Source organism: Miniopterus natalensis, chromosome 12, assembly GCF_054644295.1.
Source record: "Miniopterus natalensis isolate mMinNat1 chromosome 12, mMinNat1.hap1, whole genome shotgun sequence".
Taxonomy (NCBI): domain Eukaryota; kingdom Metazoa; phylum Chordata; class Mammalia; order Chiroptera; family Miniopteridae; genus Miniopterus; species Miniopterus natalensis.
Window position 1 is genome coordinate 10310994 of NC_142092.1, and position 15182 is coordinate 10326175.

The 15182-nt window shown below is 45.3% G+C and overlaps 1 protein-coding gene across 1 annotated transcript in view; it reads right to left on the bottom strand.

Moving 5' to 3' along the window:
• Positions 1-15182, bottom strand: part of ACO1 (aconitase 1) — a 59554-nt gene that overhangs the window by 14502 nt on the left and 29870 nt on the right. The window contains exons 5-14 of the mRNA XM_087822627.1: positions 11164-11233; positions 10849-11032; positions 10214-10353; positions 8135-8306; positions 5511-5611; positions 4440-4556; positions 3506-3665; positions 2103-2238; positions 1256-1340; positions 277-433 (exon numbers count right to left, since the gene is read on the bottom strand). Coding sequence (XP_087678753.1) covers positions 277-433; positions 1256-1340; positions 2103-2238; positions 3506-3665; positions 4440-4556; positions 5511-5611; positions 8135-8306; positions 10214-10353; positions 10849-11032; positions 11164-11233 — 1322 coding nt within the window. The remainder of the gene's footprint in view (positions 1-276; positions 434-1255; positions 1341-2102; positions 2239-3505; positions 3666-4439; positions 4557-5510; positions 5612-8134; positions 8307-10213; positions 10354-10848; positions 11033-11163; positions 11234-15182) is intronic.

Sequence of the window (15182 nt, forward strand, 5' to 3'; positions counted from 1 at the left end):
GCAGGAAAAGGGCTGGAGAAGCAGCCAGAAGAGCACGCTCTCTATTACTTTCTGTATTTCTTTCTTTCTTGTCATTCCCTGCCCTTTAGTAAACTCTTATTATTTCAGTGTGTCTTAGCTGTGTATTAGGGAATAAAGGAAAGACTCCTCTCCTTCTCGTCTTACCTCTGGAAGTCCTAGGCTTCATTATTTATTAAGGAAAAAGCACGGTTTCTCTTCCAATAATAGTTTCAAATTCACTGGAAAAAACCTATAACCACATAAACAAACTCTTACCCAACGGCTCTTTCTCAAAGTCGATCTTGATGGTCCCGGCAATCGCATAAGCTATTACTAAGGGTGGAGAGGCTAAGTAGTTGGCCCGGGTGTTGGGGTGGACTCGGCCTTCAAAATTCCTGTTTCCAGATAGTACTCCAACAGCTACAAGGTCTCCCTGCGTAAGGCGAGAGGAAAATCAGGTCACCAGGAAGAGAGACTGCCCAGGCTGCTTGTTTCAGGCCATTTGCCAAAGTTTTCCCATCACCTGGATGTAGCTCTTTAAGCTTCCCTGTCACGGGTCCTCTCCTCTATAGGAGAGCACACAGGGGTGTCCCTGTGGAAGACACTCTGGGACAGAAGACTCAGAGAGGCATGTTCACTGGTTTCTGCTCATGAGAAAATACCAGGTAGGTCAGAAGGCAACGTTCTAGTTTTTTTGCTGCCTGGGGCCTAAGAGCAGGTGGGAATGACTAAACGCTGAAAGCTAGAGGAAGCCACGCAGACTTACATGGATTCTGCAGTTCATGCAAAGCAAACCTAATAGTATTTGCCAACGCTACAGAATTTATGGGACAAAAACCATGCCAACACAATTCAGTTTAGATCCATGTGAGTGAAGACTTCCCGGACTTGTAACCAGTTTTCAGATTATGAGGAACAAACAAATCTGGAGCCCTCTGGGGTAAAAACTTACATTTACTGAGCACCTGTGTCCAGGCGCCACACTAAACCTTTGGTGTGCATTCCCATCTCAGTGCTCACAGTCTATGACACAGGCACTATGATCATCTCCAACTTACAGGGTGAACACTCAGGTAAAGGAGGTTCATTATCTTGCTCAAGGCTATCTAACTAGTAAGTTTAGCTTGACTGCAAGGACCATACATCTAACCACATCCCCTGCTTCTCTGAATCTTCTTGAGATTACCAGCATTTTGGTCACACATCCTATGACAAGAGATAACGGCTCTGAAGACCCACAGGTGCCTGGAATTACCTTCGTGATGGCTTCTACCACAGGTTCAGGCAAGGGCCCGCTGTTGCCAATGCAGGTCATGCACCCATAGCCCACAACATCAAACCTGGGAGCCAAGAAAACACAGGACAGTATTCTCAGTGAGCCCCCTGCTGGACCAGTTCCCAGGGACCACCGAGTTAAAGAGAAGAGTCGTGCAAGGAGCAAGTGCAGTGCAGTGCAGATCCTATAGAGTTTTCATTCCCAGGAACATTTCGATATATTATTCATCCATTCTAGATCACTCCATCAGGCTCCTTTTTGAGTAAATTATAAAAATAAGTCTAAGTGAATAATCTAGAATTTTTAAAAGTTGAAACTAGATATGCCATTTACTGTCTCTATTTACTACGTTTATTATATAATCCCAAGGATTCTGACTTTTATGATGCTCATGAAAAAAATCTGCCATCCAAATTATGAATGGGGAAGTTGGAGAAACTGTATCTGGCAACAAAGAACTAATTCACCTGAAGGAATGAGAACACTTTTAGCCATGATAAATACTGCTTTTCATACCAAAGGGCAGCCTTTTAGAGCAGAGCCAATGCTGGCCCATTGCAGAGAGAAGGTGCAGCACCCCACCAACGCACAGGCTGGGTCCCGTCCCCTGCTCTGCCTTCACGGGCGCCCTTGCACGATGAACTTGTGCAACTGTCTACAGGAGGGCCCTACTCTGCTGGAAGGTAAGGATGAAGTCCACTCACCATCTGATGAAACTAAGTAATTAGGTACCATCAGATAAGCTTACATTTGTTACAGGGGACATAGCAAGATACACGGGGAAGATTACACAACAAAGGCAAGGGTGGACAAGAAAATCCCTCACCCAAGCTGCGACAGGTACGGCATGACTCCGCTCTCTCGCAGGTAGTAGGTGACCACGCCACTCCCGGGAGACAGGCTTGTTTTGATGTAAGGCTTCACGGTCAGGCCGGCGTTCACTGCCTTCTTTGCTAACAAGCCTGTGAAACGATAAACGCAGACACGGTGTGGGTGGCCGCCTGCTCTAGGTGCCAGGGACAGTTCAGAAAGGCACTGGCTCTTCAGTCTGCACTTCCTGCCCCCGCCGGACAAAGCTCTGTTCATATGGGCACTTCCCGCTATTTCTGCTGCCGAACAGAAATCCAAAGCTCATGGCCCAAGGACATTCACACAGACAGTAAACTCACAATCAGCCAGGAAAATGAAGAGAGAGATGTGTGTATGTGTGTGTGTATGCATGTGTTTTAAGGAATAAACCATTTAGGAATATATTATAGAATGAGTTTTTAATTTGGGGAGAGAAAGCAATCTTTCTAATTGTGTTTTATTTGGATGAAAATTCTAATTGGAATGGTCCTTTCTTAAAGTATCTGAATCGTGTACTGGCCGGTGAGGAACACAGTCAGTTGAAGTGTAAAAATCTAGTTCTCAGATAGTTCTTAAAGTGGGAGATCAACAGCTCCTGGGCCACTGGACCTTCACAAATACAAGTTGCAGGACACTGGGTGCTGTCTTAGGATGTATCCCAGAGGTAGAAGAGAAATGAGTGGGGGGGTGAGTGAAGACACCAAAAGCTACAGACGTGCTGGTGACTTGTCTTAAGGAAACTGGTTTGCACCAAAAATAGCTTAGCTGGCAACAGCCGATTTCTTGGACTTGGTTTTCCTATGCACTGTCCACTTCGTAAGGAGAGGGCTGTTGTAACTCCATGACCTAAGGACATAAGAGGGACTGTAGGGGATGCTCAAAAATGTGGAAACTAAAGAGACATTGTAGTGACGAAACTCTGTATGTAAACATTAACTTCTCAACCATAATTGCATAAAAGGCAGGTGGGTTTCATCCACCAGCGCCTGTGCCTAACTCAGGTGCCTGTGACACTAACTATAAGACACACTGAATTCCACTGACCAGAAAGCCCACCAGGGGTTGTACAGAGAACAGTCTGCAATGAGAAAACAGGTTTTTTTCCTTCTAAAGTCTGACAAGGTTCTGGGTTTTACCAGAAATTCATCTTTTTTTGCTTTCTTCTGCTTATTTTCTGTGTTAATTCAAAAGGCGATTATGTACTATGTGTTCTACTTTAAATAGTTTGCTTTGGACACTATTAACTGTGTAAACATTTCTGGGCCAATAAATTCCTACATCTGGAAAAGACAAGGTTCATGCTAAGCCCCTAGGTCACGTCTTGGGAGATTGCCACGCGCATGTCCACACGGCCATGAGGAAGGTTTCAAATGCACTTACCTGCTCCTAACATCACAGACGGGTTACTGGTGTTTGTGCAGCTAGTAATGGCGGCGATGACCACAGAACCGTGAGCAAGGGTGAACTCGCTGTTATTATAGACAAACGTCTGATGGTCGTCATGGTGGTCTGGAGCAACCTGAAATCCTTTAAATCCTTGCTATAGGAAGAACAAAAATATATATATATATTTTTTCAAAAGTTCTCCCTTTAAAAGAAGAAATACTTTGGAAACTATAATTTTAAAGGCCAATTCTCAACAAAACATAGATATCTTAGCCAATAAACTCTGAAATGCTACAGAAAAATTAGCTTTCTTTAGTCTTTAAAAATCTTTACAAACGGCAGTCATAATTCTGAATCTGACTCTTGCTTTGAAATAAACAATTACTTCCTTTCTACCTAAAAACTGGAAATGTAAAACTACAAATTTAGTTCAAAGTTAGCCTCAGTAGAACTCAATGACATTATTAGAGTTTAATGAACATGGACTGAGGTCACTGATTCTACCACATGGAAATTAGAAAACGGTGCCGTTTTGGTCAGATTCAACTAATCAAGTGCCAGGAAGGTGAAAGAAGGAGATGACTCTTCTCCCCGAGATCCGAGGACACCCTGTGGAGGAGCCGGGACATGCAGACAGGACAGGCAGGCAGGGGATGGAATGAACAGAATATACTTCTGATGTGAGAGAGTGTGAAAAGTTGACATGCTTTTAAAGGGTGGGCTCATTACATTTATAAATAGTCAGGTTCTCTTAGGAAGCTGTTTGGCGCCTGGCTAATGGGGGAGGCGTTAAGGACTTCGGGATGGAGGAGGCACCCCTCACTGGCAGGCTTAGGAAGTCATCACTGAGTGGGGTAAACAGACGCGAGCACCAAGAACTGGAGGCCAGGGTTCGGGAGCATTTCCACCTGCCCTCCCAGGCACTTACCTTGGCTCCAAGGCAGCTCTCAAAGTCCTTTTTCATGTCGGACACGGCGACTTTGTCCTGAGGCCTTTTGGGTCCACTGCAGCAAGGCACTACTGTTTTTAAATCTAATTCCACCACCTGTCCCCAAGAAGAAAAGGAAATGTGGAACTGATGTCATACCCACAAAGAAAAAACATAAGCCCTGCCCGAGAACTTAACACACCACAACAATAAAAACAAGCTAAGCCACTACATCCAAAACCAAGGAGGTCAATGTTCACTTTAACTCTTAAGGGATAGATTTCCAAAGATGAAGAAGGTCACTTAGGTGGCACTGGACAGCAGGCAACCTTGCCACTCGCAGAAAGACCAGGGTGGGGACTGCAGCTGCTGCCCAGCATCTTCCACTCGCCCACCTTTGAAAAGCAGCTCCTATGTACTTTTTATTTTAAGTTGGTCTGGGATGGGTTTTCTATTGAAATGACACAGGACCCACTGTACTTGTTCTAAGACGGTTGGGAGGGATGAAGCCAGTAAGTCATCAATGCCAGGAAGTGGCCTCAGCCTAATGGAGCACTTCCTTCCCTCAGTGTACTGTCAAAGAGAACCAGGGCCCCACAGCCAGGGCGCCCTCTGATCCTGGCTGCTGAGAAACACGGGGGTTCGGCCAGCACCCTAGAAAATGAATGACGGCTTAGTCATTGGATAAACCAGAACTAACTGCTATGTTCGCACCTCCATGTCTCTCCCCTCCCCATCTTTAATAATGATGAATGAGCTCAGCCTTTAAACAGCTCTAGTCCTTCTAGTGAAGCCCTTCCAAGCTCATCTATATAAGAAGAGCAAACCAGTTGTTCAGAAAGGGGAGCACGCCCAACCCAACGTAATGGCCAGGAGGAATGGAAGAAGTTGCACTGTTTTGTTATGTTTACGGTTTTGGATGCTTTGGCCTTTGAACACCCCGTTCTCCTGCGATGACTTGGCAATGACTAATTTTCTGCAAGCACCCCTCCCCCGTCGCCTAGAAAAACGATGCAGTATTAAAATCACGCCTTCAGGAAGAGGAAACATGCTCAGTGAAGGCGCTCGTACCTGGGCAAAATCGGGGTCCTGGGAGGAGTCGCTGAAATCCCGAAACATTCCTACAGCCTGCAGATACTTCTTAATGTACTTAACTTTTTCTTCATTGCGGCCTAAATGAGCATTTTAAGAGGTAACAAGCAATAGATGTTAATTTTTCCTGGTTAAAGACTATGAGCTACTATCTCTACCAGCAATTATACAAGTGACACCCATTTCACTTACACACAGTGGCTCTGCTGATACCACAGTGCTCAGGCTAACGGTCTGACTCCAGCTGATCTGCTGTTCACTAGGGGCCATTAACTGACCTGTTGTTCCCAAGAAAGAGACGATGGGAGTCTACCCTTACCTATAAGCACTCCCCCCTCTCTTTATTATGTTCTGCAATTAGGAAGATCCTAGGCCTCTGCACACCTCGGCCTCTGCCTTCAACTGGCCAGACTCAGCATTGCACACTATTATGGCTAAAGTAATAATCCCCCTTGACTCCCACCACAAGTCACCAGCTGTGAGCACCTCCTGTGTGCCCTGCACTGTGTGCTGAGGGTTTTGAATGTGTTATCTCAATCTCTAATCCTCTATCATGACCTTAGGAGACAACTACTGTTATTACACTCATCCACAGATGAGGAAACGGTGGCTCAAGAGGATTAAGTACCTTTTATAGCCAGTAAATGACAGAGCCCGGATCCAAACCTGAGTTTGACTCAAAGTCCAAAGTCTTAACTCATGATGCTGAACCACCAGGGACGTGACCTGGACGCTCTGCACTGAATCACAAGACCCTGGCCGTAGGAGATAATGCTCTCGAAGTCTTCACGAAGGACATGCAGTCCACCATTTCTCTGACAGCTGAATAAGGCTGTTTGAAAGCTCGGTTCTTGGGCCCACAACAGATCAGCATTTTTTATTTGCCTGTTTCTTTGAACTGAATTGCAAAGGTATCAGCTTTCAGCATGGGCCTCACAAAAGCTGACTGTCTGAGCATTAATGTATGTGTCATGGCCTGTTGTTGGGCCCACTGCTCATTACATCCCATGAGGTCCCTTCATAGAGATGCACAGGCGAACTGTCTTACTTAGGAACGAGAATGAGTTCCACTTCTCTGAAGGGACATGCTTGTTTCAATTTAACAGAGGCTTCAAATTTGGTGACAGATTGTTAAGCCCAGCGGCTACCTCTAGAGCCACAGAAATGAATCCTAGCTCTTGATGTATTTTGCAGCTTTCCTCCCTTTCCCTCCCATCTTGCCTTTTTAGGCTGACACTCTGTTCTTTCACTTATGTATCTTTTTCACTTCAAATCCTTTGGAGGTCAGGGAAGTATCATTCATCGATTTCAATGTGGTTGTATTTAATAAACACTTTTTAAAAAATAAGCTTTTGCATTATAATCTTAACTACTCCACGAGGAGGCGTCTCCTCAGGAAAGCCAGGGAGAAGACTCAGAGTCACTAGGAGTCTGTACGATTCTTATGAGACTCACTGAGATGTGCACCTAGCTCCTACTTTGAATGCCCACTACTCCTACTGCAATAGACACCTGTAGTAAACACGGGATACAATGAGAAGGCTGAAGCGTGTTCCTTTCTCCTTAATAACTCAGTTGTGATTTTAAGAGTCAGATGGGAAATGAAAGGTCTCCTCCATCTTTGTCACATAGAATGAGGTATTAAAAATAAAATTATTTCATGTTACCTTCTTGCTCAATATAACCCAGTGGCTTCCTAGAACATTTAGAATAAAATCCTAACTGATCATGTGGCCCACGAGACTGTGAGGATCTGGCCCCTGCCTGTCCACCCTGACCTCACCTTCCATGGCCTCAACCCTGAACTCGAGTGACACAGGTCCCTCTGTGGACCCCTGAACACCCAAGCCTGTCTGTCTTGGGCCTTTGTGGATCCTCTGCCTGGAAAGTTCCTCCTCCCCTACTTCCCACAGCGTGCCCCCAACTTTACTCCAACACGGTTCAAGCTTCACTTCCAAGAGCCCTTTGCTGATGTTCTGTGTATAAAATACCACCTCAGGCTAGCCAACCACACCCATGCTTTCTTCTCCACTATCCTATAATTATTAAAAAACCACTGACATTCAGAAATGGCTTCAGACTCGGTCTTTCACTTCACCTGTTGGACAGCCAGCCCTAAGAGGGATGTCATGGAGTGGTGTCCCTGTTAGGAGCCTGGCAACTTCATGTTTGGATTCTAGCTCCAATATTCATTAGCTTTGGGTATTTACCCCACCTCTCTAATCCTTGGTTTTCTTCCCTATTAGTTAATTAATCAATCAATCTACCCTATCCATCTATAAAGATGAGAGCAAACGCATACGAGTGCCTGGCACGGGGCAGACAGCCATCATCATTACTAAGATCACTTGTTTCATGTCAAATACCGAGGAGTAGAAGAGCAGGGCAACCGTCTGTGCTTCTAGAGTACCTGAGCTCTTGCTCCTGGCCATACCCTGTCTACCTCACGTCTTCTGAAATCCCAACAATTCTTCTGGCTCCACAAAGAGAAGGACACATCTGTAAATCTGACCCCAGGGGCCAGTGGCAGAGGCGGTGCTCTGGTTCTCAGGGCTCCGTGAAACTTTACAAAGGGCCCCTGCTTTTCACGGTGTTACACTTACCTGTCTGCACCAGGTACTTGATACTAACTTCGTCAACTGGGAAAAAGGCAGCAGTTGCTCCATACTCTGGACACATGTTGGCAATTGTAGCTCGGTCAGCAATGGACAACTGGGCTACTCCTGGCCCGAAGAACTCGACAAATTTGCCCACTACCCCAACCTGGCGGAGGTGCTGAGTGGCAGAACAGAAAGGTTTCAGAGTTGATAGGCCATATCTAAAATGCAGAGCTATCACCTATCACCTCGTAAGTCTTATAAACTAACCTTGTAAGTAAACAGAAACAGTAAGTAACCTCAATATGTTTTTGATTACTTTAAAAAATAAAACTTAAAAACTAATGACAACTAAATATAACATAGTATCCTGGACTGGATACTGAAACAGAAAAGGGACGTTAGTCACAAAACTGGCAAAGTTTCTAGTATCCCTAATAGTGTCATTCATCACAATGTCAGAGTCTTCACTTTGATAACTGTACTGTGGTTATGCCAGGTAACATTTGGGGAAGCTGGGAGAAAGGTAACGGGAACTTTCGGTATCATCTTTACATGAACTCTCCTGTAAATCTAAAATTATGTCAAAACACTTCTCCCAAAAAACAAGTAATGCCATAAACACAAATAACAATATTAAGAAAAGTTTTTAAAAATGAGAAACATTCTTTTTCTCTAATGAGATCGTTGGAAATGCCTAGAAGTAATAACAAAAAAAAAAAATTCTTTTAAACCGAAATAAATGATGACTTGTACTAGCTGAGTAAGTAAATGGTTATTTTCAAGGGTACAATGAACAAATTTCCTAAACACAGGTACAAGTCAAATGTAAACAAAAGATCCAGACAGTCTGATTCCCGTATCTTTTCCAAGCAAGCCCCTGGCCAAGGCTGGGCCCGCAGTGAGGACCTGGCCCTACAGGAAGCCAGTTCCATGAACTGTGGACAACCACAGGGACAGGCTCTTTTGGTTATGTGAAATTTTGCCAAATTTTGTGTACAAGCCTTATATTATTCCACATTTGAAGAAAAACACACGGACCTCTATGTTAAGCTAGTGTGTTAAACAAAAAAACAATTCCAAATTCCATACAGAGTCAATCAAAGAGAAACTTTTTTGGGCCTTTACCAGTATAGTGTCCATTCCAAATCCCCTAAGCCTCCAAGCTATACAACCAGAAAAAAATTATGTTTATGATAATAAAAAATTACTTTTTCAATTATCTTTCAAAATAAAACTGCCTTCTTTTTGCAAAGCAAGCAAATCACATTAAAAAAAAAAAAAATTCCTAAAAGGGCTAATGAAATAGGGAAAAAACAGTATTTTCCAGTTTGGAGAAACATCCGTTACAACAATATAACTTATAGTACAGAGAAGGGAATTAAAAAATCCAATATTATTCATAGAAAAAGGTTGTTATTTACATATAAGGAAGACCTAAGGGGAAGATGTAGTAAAAGTGTAGCCAGATGCATGGGAATGATTCTTACAACCTCAGGATAGTGGTTATTTCCAGGGACGGAGAAGATGGCATAAGCCATAAATACTACATTTTATTTCTTAAAAAAATATACAGAGAGAGCTCTGAAGCTAATATGGCAAAATGTTATCACCTGTCAAGTCTATGTAGTAGGCATATGAATGTCACTTTCCCTTCTGTGCATTTGAACTATTTCATAATTTCAAAAAGATTTTAGCCCGGCCGGGCGTGGCTCAGAGGCTAAGCGTCGACCTAGGATCCAGGCGATCAGGGTTCGATTCCTGGTCAGGGCACATGCCCGTGTTGTGGGCTGCAGCCGATCAATGACTCTCTCATCATTGATGTTTCTCTCTCTCTCTCTCCCTCTCTTTTTAAAGATATATTTAAAAAAAAAAAAAAAAAGATTTTAAAAGAAAAAGGTCCATGCAGCAACAGAAGAGTAAAATGAACATAATTCCCTAAGACTTAACCACATACTTCTCCCTTATCCTGCCTCATTTTAAAGTCACCATCATATGGTTTTCTGGCATTTCCAGAACAAACGGAGGCCTAGAGCCTGCAGCACGGATTTCCCTCCAAGCCCGCAGAAGAGGCGGCTTCGTTACCTTGGTAATGGTGAGCACGATGTCCGTGGACGTGACCAGAGGCTGGGGGTTTCCCAGCAGCCTGTAGCCAATCACCTGGGGCAGCACCATGCTGATCGGCTGACCCAGCATGACAGCCTCGGCCTCGATGCCTCCCACACCTGCGAGGGGCGGGAGCACAAACAACGCTTCCGTGAATTCTCGCCGTATCCCTCAGGCACGGTGCAGTATCATTAACAGGTAATAAGCCCAGTTTCAACTAGTACAGAGCTGCGTTTCTAAAAGGAGCAATTATCTTTTCTCTATTTCCCGTCACAGAATTTTTAATGAGTGTTTCTTCGAGTGTGGGCCCCAAACACTTGTATCAAAACCCCCTTGATTCCACACCAAGTGGACTGGGGTTTGGGGATCTCCGCTTGTAACAAACACCCCAGGTGACCTTCACTTACGTACTCTAGAGATCCCTAACTCTTATTCCAGTCCACTCTGCCAAACAAAGGCGTTTTTCTGGGCACTGGAAATACAGCAGCAAACAAAGCGGACAAAGAAACCTCTCTGACTCTTGGAGTCATGCAAATTCGTGCTCCTGGGATGTAACGGCACCAACCTAAATTAAGGGACACGCTTTAGTACAACGCATCTGGACGAACACTCACCCCAACCGAGAACGCCCAAGCCGTCGATCATGGTCGTGTGCGAGTCGGTGCCTACGAGGCTGTCTGGGTAATAATATCCATCCTGATCAAACACCACTCTTGCCAAATACTCCAGGTTCACCTGGTGGATGATTCCCGAGCCAGGGGGAATAATCCGCATGTTGCGAAAAGCCTGGGAACCCCACTAGGATTGAAGAACAGAAAGAGCACTGAGGATGCTGACCACCCCGAGCGGCCCACCTCCCCGGCACCCGCACCCCTCCCTCGGACCCGCACGCGGAAAGACCCAGCCGCTGGGCCAAATGCGTCGCGTACCTTCAAAAACTTGAATCGTTCTCGATTTCTTTCAAATTCCAGGTCTTGGTTCTTCTGTAAACTGTCCACCCTGTCAGAGAGAAAAACTAAACGTGTAAGTTTTAAGGCTTACATGTTATTTGTCAAACTTATTGGTGATGAAAAAACAAAATGGTAACTTTAACTGCAGGCTGTGGGGTGGTGTTACACGTTCATTCACATGGGAAAGGAGAGGTAGTTCGTAAAAGTAAAACAAATCATTATTTCATTAAAGTGATTCCTACAATCCCTTTAAACATGGTGGGCAGAAAATATTAAGTGGATTTAAGTTAAAACGAACTCAATCACAATGTGTGCCCCACAGGAACAGACTGGAGGCATTTATGATGTTATGATGCCAGCAGCTTGGATACTTAAAGAACCCTTGTTTCTCTGCTTCCTCGTGACGACACCTCTCTGGACTGCGCCATGGCTGGGCTGGCATTTTCATGTTTATGTTGGGAGACAGGGAGCAAGCGATGCTGGGAGGGACAGGCATTTACAGAATCATAATCTCCTCTCTCGAGCAGAGGTCCGTGAGGAGGACAGGGCCACCCGAGAATGTCTGGAAAGCCCAGACTGCATGCTGAGGTTTACTCCAAATCACTCAGTCCCTTGGGCATGACACTGGCGACGAGGGGCATCCAGAAACTTTCCCAGGATTTTTATAATCACACTACATTGTTTTGAGTCAAGGTAGAGTAAGCCATCATCGCAACTTTGCAGGTCAGGCACACGGGAGGCTCTGATAAACTGTACCTGGGATCGAGTGAACATGGGAAAGGAGAGTAAAATTAATAGCTAAGACCCAAGTCTGACTTCGTTACTAGTTAACGCTTATGGACGTTACTAGGAACCAGCCACTATTCTAAATGCTTTACACTTACTCTCTCACTTATTCTCCATAATGACCCTTTGAGTTAGGCGCGGCTAATATCCACAGTTTTTCAAAGAGGAAACTGGGACGCAGAGAGGGTAAGAAACTTGCTCAGGACCACACAGCTAGTAAAGGGGGGAACTGGAACTGAAACCCCAGCAGTCTGCCGCCAGTGTCGATGCGCTAACTCCCTGCTCCGCTCCGTACCGCTCTCCTGTGGCCGCAGTTACAGCCACAGGCGCTGCCACGGCGGTGGGAGTGACCACCAGCACGGTAACGGCAGGAGCTGGAGTGCAAGGTTACGTCACAGGCGCCAAGTGCTTTACACACGCGAACTCCGCCGATCACAACAGCCCTCGACAGAGGTGCTACTATCACCCTGATGCAAAGAGGAAGCTGAGGCACAGAGAGTTTGGGTAATTTGTCCAAGGTCAGACGCATGTAAATCAGAGCTGAACCCAGGCCTCATGGTCCTGGGGCCGCCACTTTGACCTTCACGCTCCTCACCGCTCTTTTCCTTCACTTACTGGTGACCTACACAGCCCACCTTGTGCCACGCGGTGTGCAAGCAACACATGCACCGGCCACTGGAGCTCAGACCTGGTGAGAGAGGCAGAACTCAACCAGGCGCTTTGAGGAGTGTGACCATCAATGTCACGATTCAGGAAACACACCGGGCGGGGGAACACAGAAAGGGACAGAAACCCAGACCAGGCTGAGGAACGCCTTCCAAGAGGAAATGACGCCGATGCAGTCTCAAGGGTGAGGGGTCAACCCGATGAAAATGGGTAGGCACTGTGGGAAGAAAGGAACTGGAGGCGCTCACTATTTACTCTACAATAAACACATTCAGTTACCTCACTGGTTCCCACCCCCCCTTTTCTCTTGATGTGAAAACCCTCCAAGAACAGTTAGTAGTTTTAATGGCATCAATCCCTGAGAGAGCCTCACCTCAGGTCCCCCAACCATAGCCCATAGGCCAAATGCAGCCCAACAGCTGTGTGTTTGGCCTTCAAGCAAAAAATAATTTTTACATTTCTAAAGGTCAAAAAAAAATTATGTGAATAAAGGCAGAATGTGGCCAGCAAGCCTGAAACATTGACTCTTTACAGAAAAAGTTGGCTGGTTCCTGACATAGCGGATGGATGTCTATGAAGGCGGGTATGTTAGAGAAAAGCAAGAGGGGGGAATGGAGAAAGGAGAGAGCCTAGTATAATGGAACGAGGCAGGACACGGCTGCTGACCCCAGATCAGCAGACGCTCTGGGCCCCCTGGGTCGGGTGCGGCTACTCCGCAGGGCACCCACCTCCTCCCCACTAGGACACGGAGGGCTCCATCCTTCCAAGTCCCACCTGTCTCCGCAGGTTCGGGTCCACATGCCGATGTACCTGGGGCATCTGTGTCAGGAATACCTCGGGCGCCACAAACTCAGCAGGAAAACCATGATGCTTGGTTTCCTAAATCTTGTCCTCGGCTCCGCCTGTCCCCATCTGATAACCTCCTGACCTCCTGTTCTCTACTTGGCAGCTATAGCCATCAAAGTCTTTATTCCGAAACAGCCTCCTCACCAGTCTCTGTCAGTCTATTCAACCCACCTTTTGAAATGTCACCACACTCAGTTCCTAAAAAAGAGGTCACGGCCCATCTTGAATCTGCCAACGTCTTCCCGTTTTCTAAACAAGGCCCAAATCTATGGTTTAAAAAAGTCCTTCAGCCTTCCTTCGTAAGCCCTCTCCTGTGCTCCAGCACAAACCTTCAACTCCAGACACTGTAGCGCTCATGCTCTCCCCAGGCCTGTCCTCCTGCCTGCGCACACTCTCTTCTTTCAGCATAAAACGCCCTTCCTGGCTCTTCTCTCTGTGATAAACACCCTTCAGAACCCAGATCAAGTGACACGGTTAAGGACCTTCTGCCAGCTGGAGGAAGGATGACCTGCCTCTGCTCTGTGGTTACTACACCTACTAACCGCACTAAAGTTGTGTGTTTACTAATCTCTCTCCTCTTCCAAGCTGACCGGTTCCTTGGACAAGTACTGGTACACAGTAAGTGTGTTAAACGGGCTTAATTTTTTTTTTAAAAAGCATTTTGGGACACCATTCTGAAACATCCCCTGCCTCTGGCGCCCCCACCGCTTCTGCTCTCTGAGTGCCTATGAACTAGCCGGTCGGTGAACTAACGCCCTGCCCTGTCGCCGTCTTTTGTCCTCTGGCCTGCAGCCCCAGAAGGGGATCCGAACTTATCACAGCAGAGGCCGGGACAGAGCAGAACATCTACCCCAGAGGACACTGGGAACGTCAGTGTCATATAAATACCACATTTACAGGACAAGGAAAGTCAGAAATGCTTGGGCTATTTTGTGACCTATTAATTCCACATAAAAACCCTATTTACTTATGAAAATGAAACATCAATTGTGCTAACCTTGACTCAATTAACTAGTGCTAGTTAGTGATATGAATAAACAGTCCCAGAATTCAGATTTCTGCACCACTCAGAATGTCCCCAAATTCACCCAGCCTGGCTGAGCTTTTACTAAGGTTTCTGACTGTGGTGGCCTCGCAGACTATAAAGAGGAAATTTCTCCTTAGTGTCACAATTTGAATTCAGATTTGGATGTATTTCAGTGTGTCTGAGTATTATATTTACTAGCACTCTAGAAATTCACAAACAGTACTTATAGAGGAGTTAGTTTTCACACTCATGAAATCTGGTCAGAAATTGTTACAATATTCTTGTTGAGATTTTTAAAAGTTATTTCTGAGATAACTTTGTAAAACTTTACAATGTGTTAGTTAGATTTTCAATTCCTAAAGATGGTGTGAGGGGAATTAATATTATTCAAACCAGGCAAAGAGCTTAGAAAGATTTAACTTAGAAAATCTACCACCCTACCACCTCTTGCCCCGTTTTCTATTTCATTTCTGGAAACAGCTGGAAATAAGCCCACAGCACACAGTTCCACAAAGGTTGGGACATATCACATTCAATTCCTTACAAACATGAGGAAAGAGACTAAGGGTCAAACTGCAAAACCAAACTCAAGAAATAAAACAGAGCACCATCAATGAAAACACTTCTAACAGAAATGTTCTTTTTAATTATTAAAAAAAACATATTTGCTAGA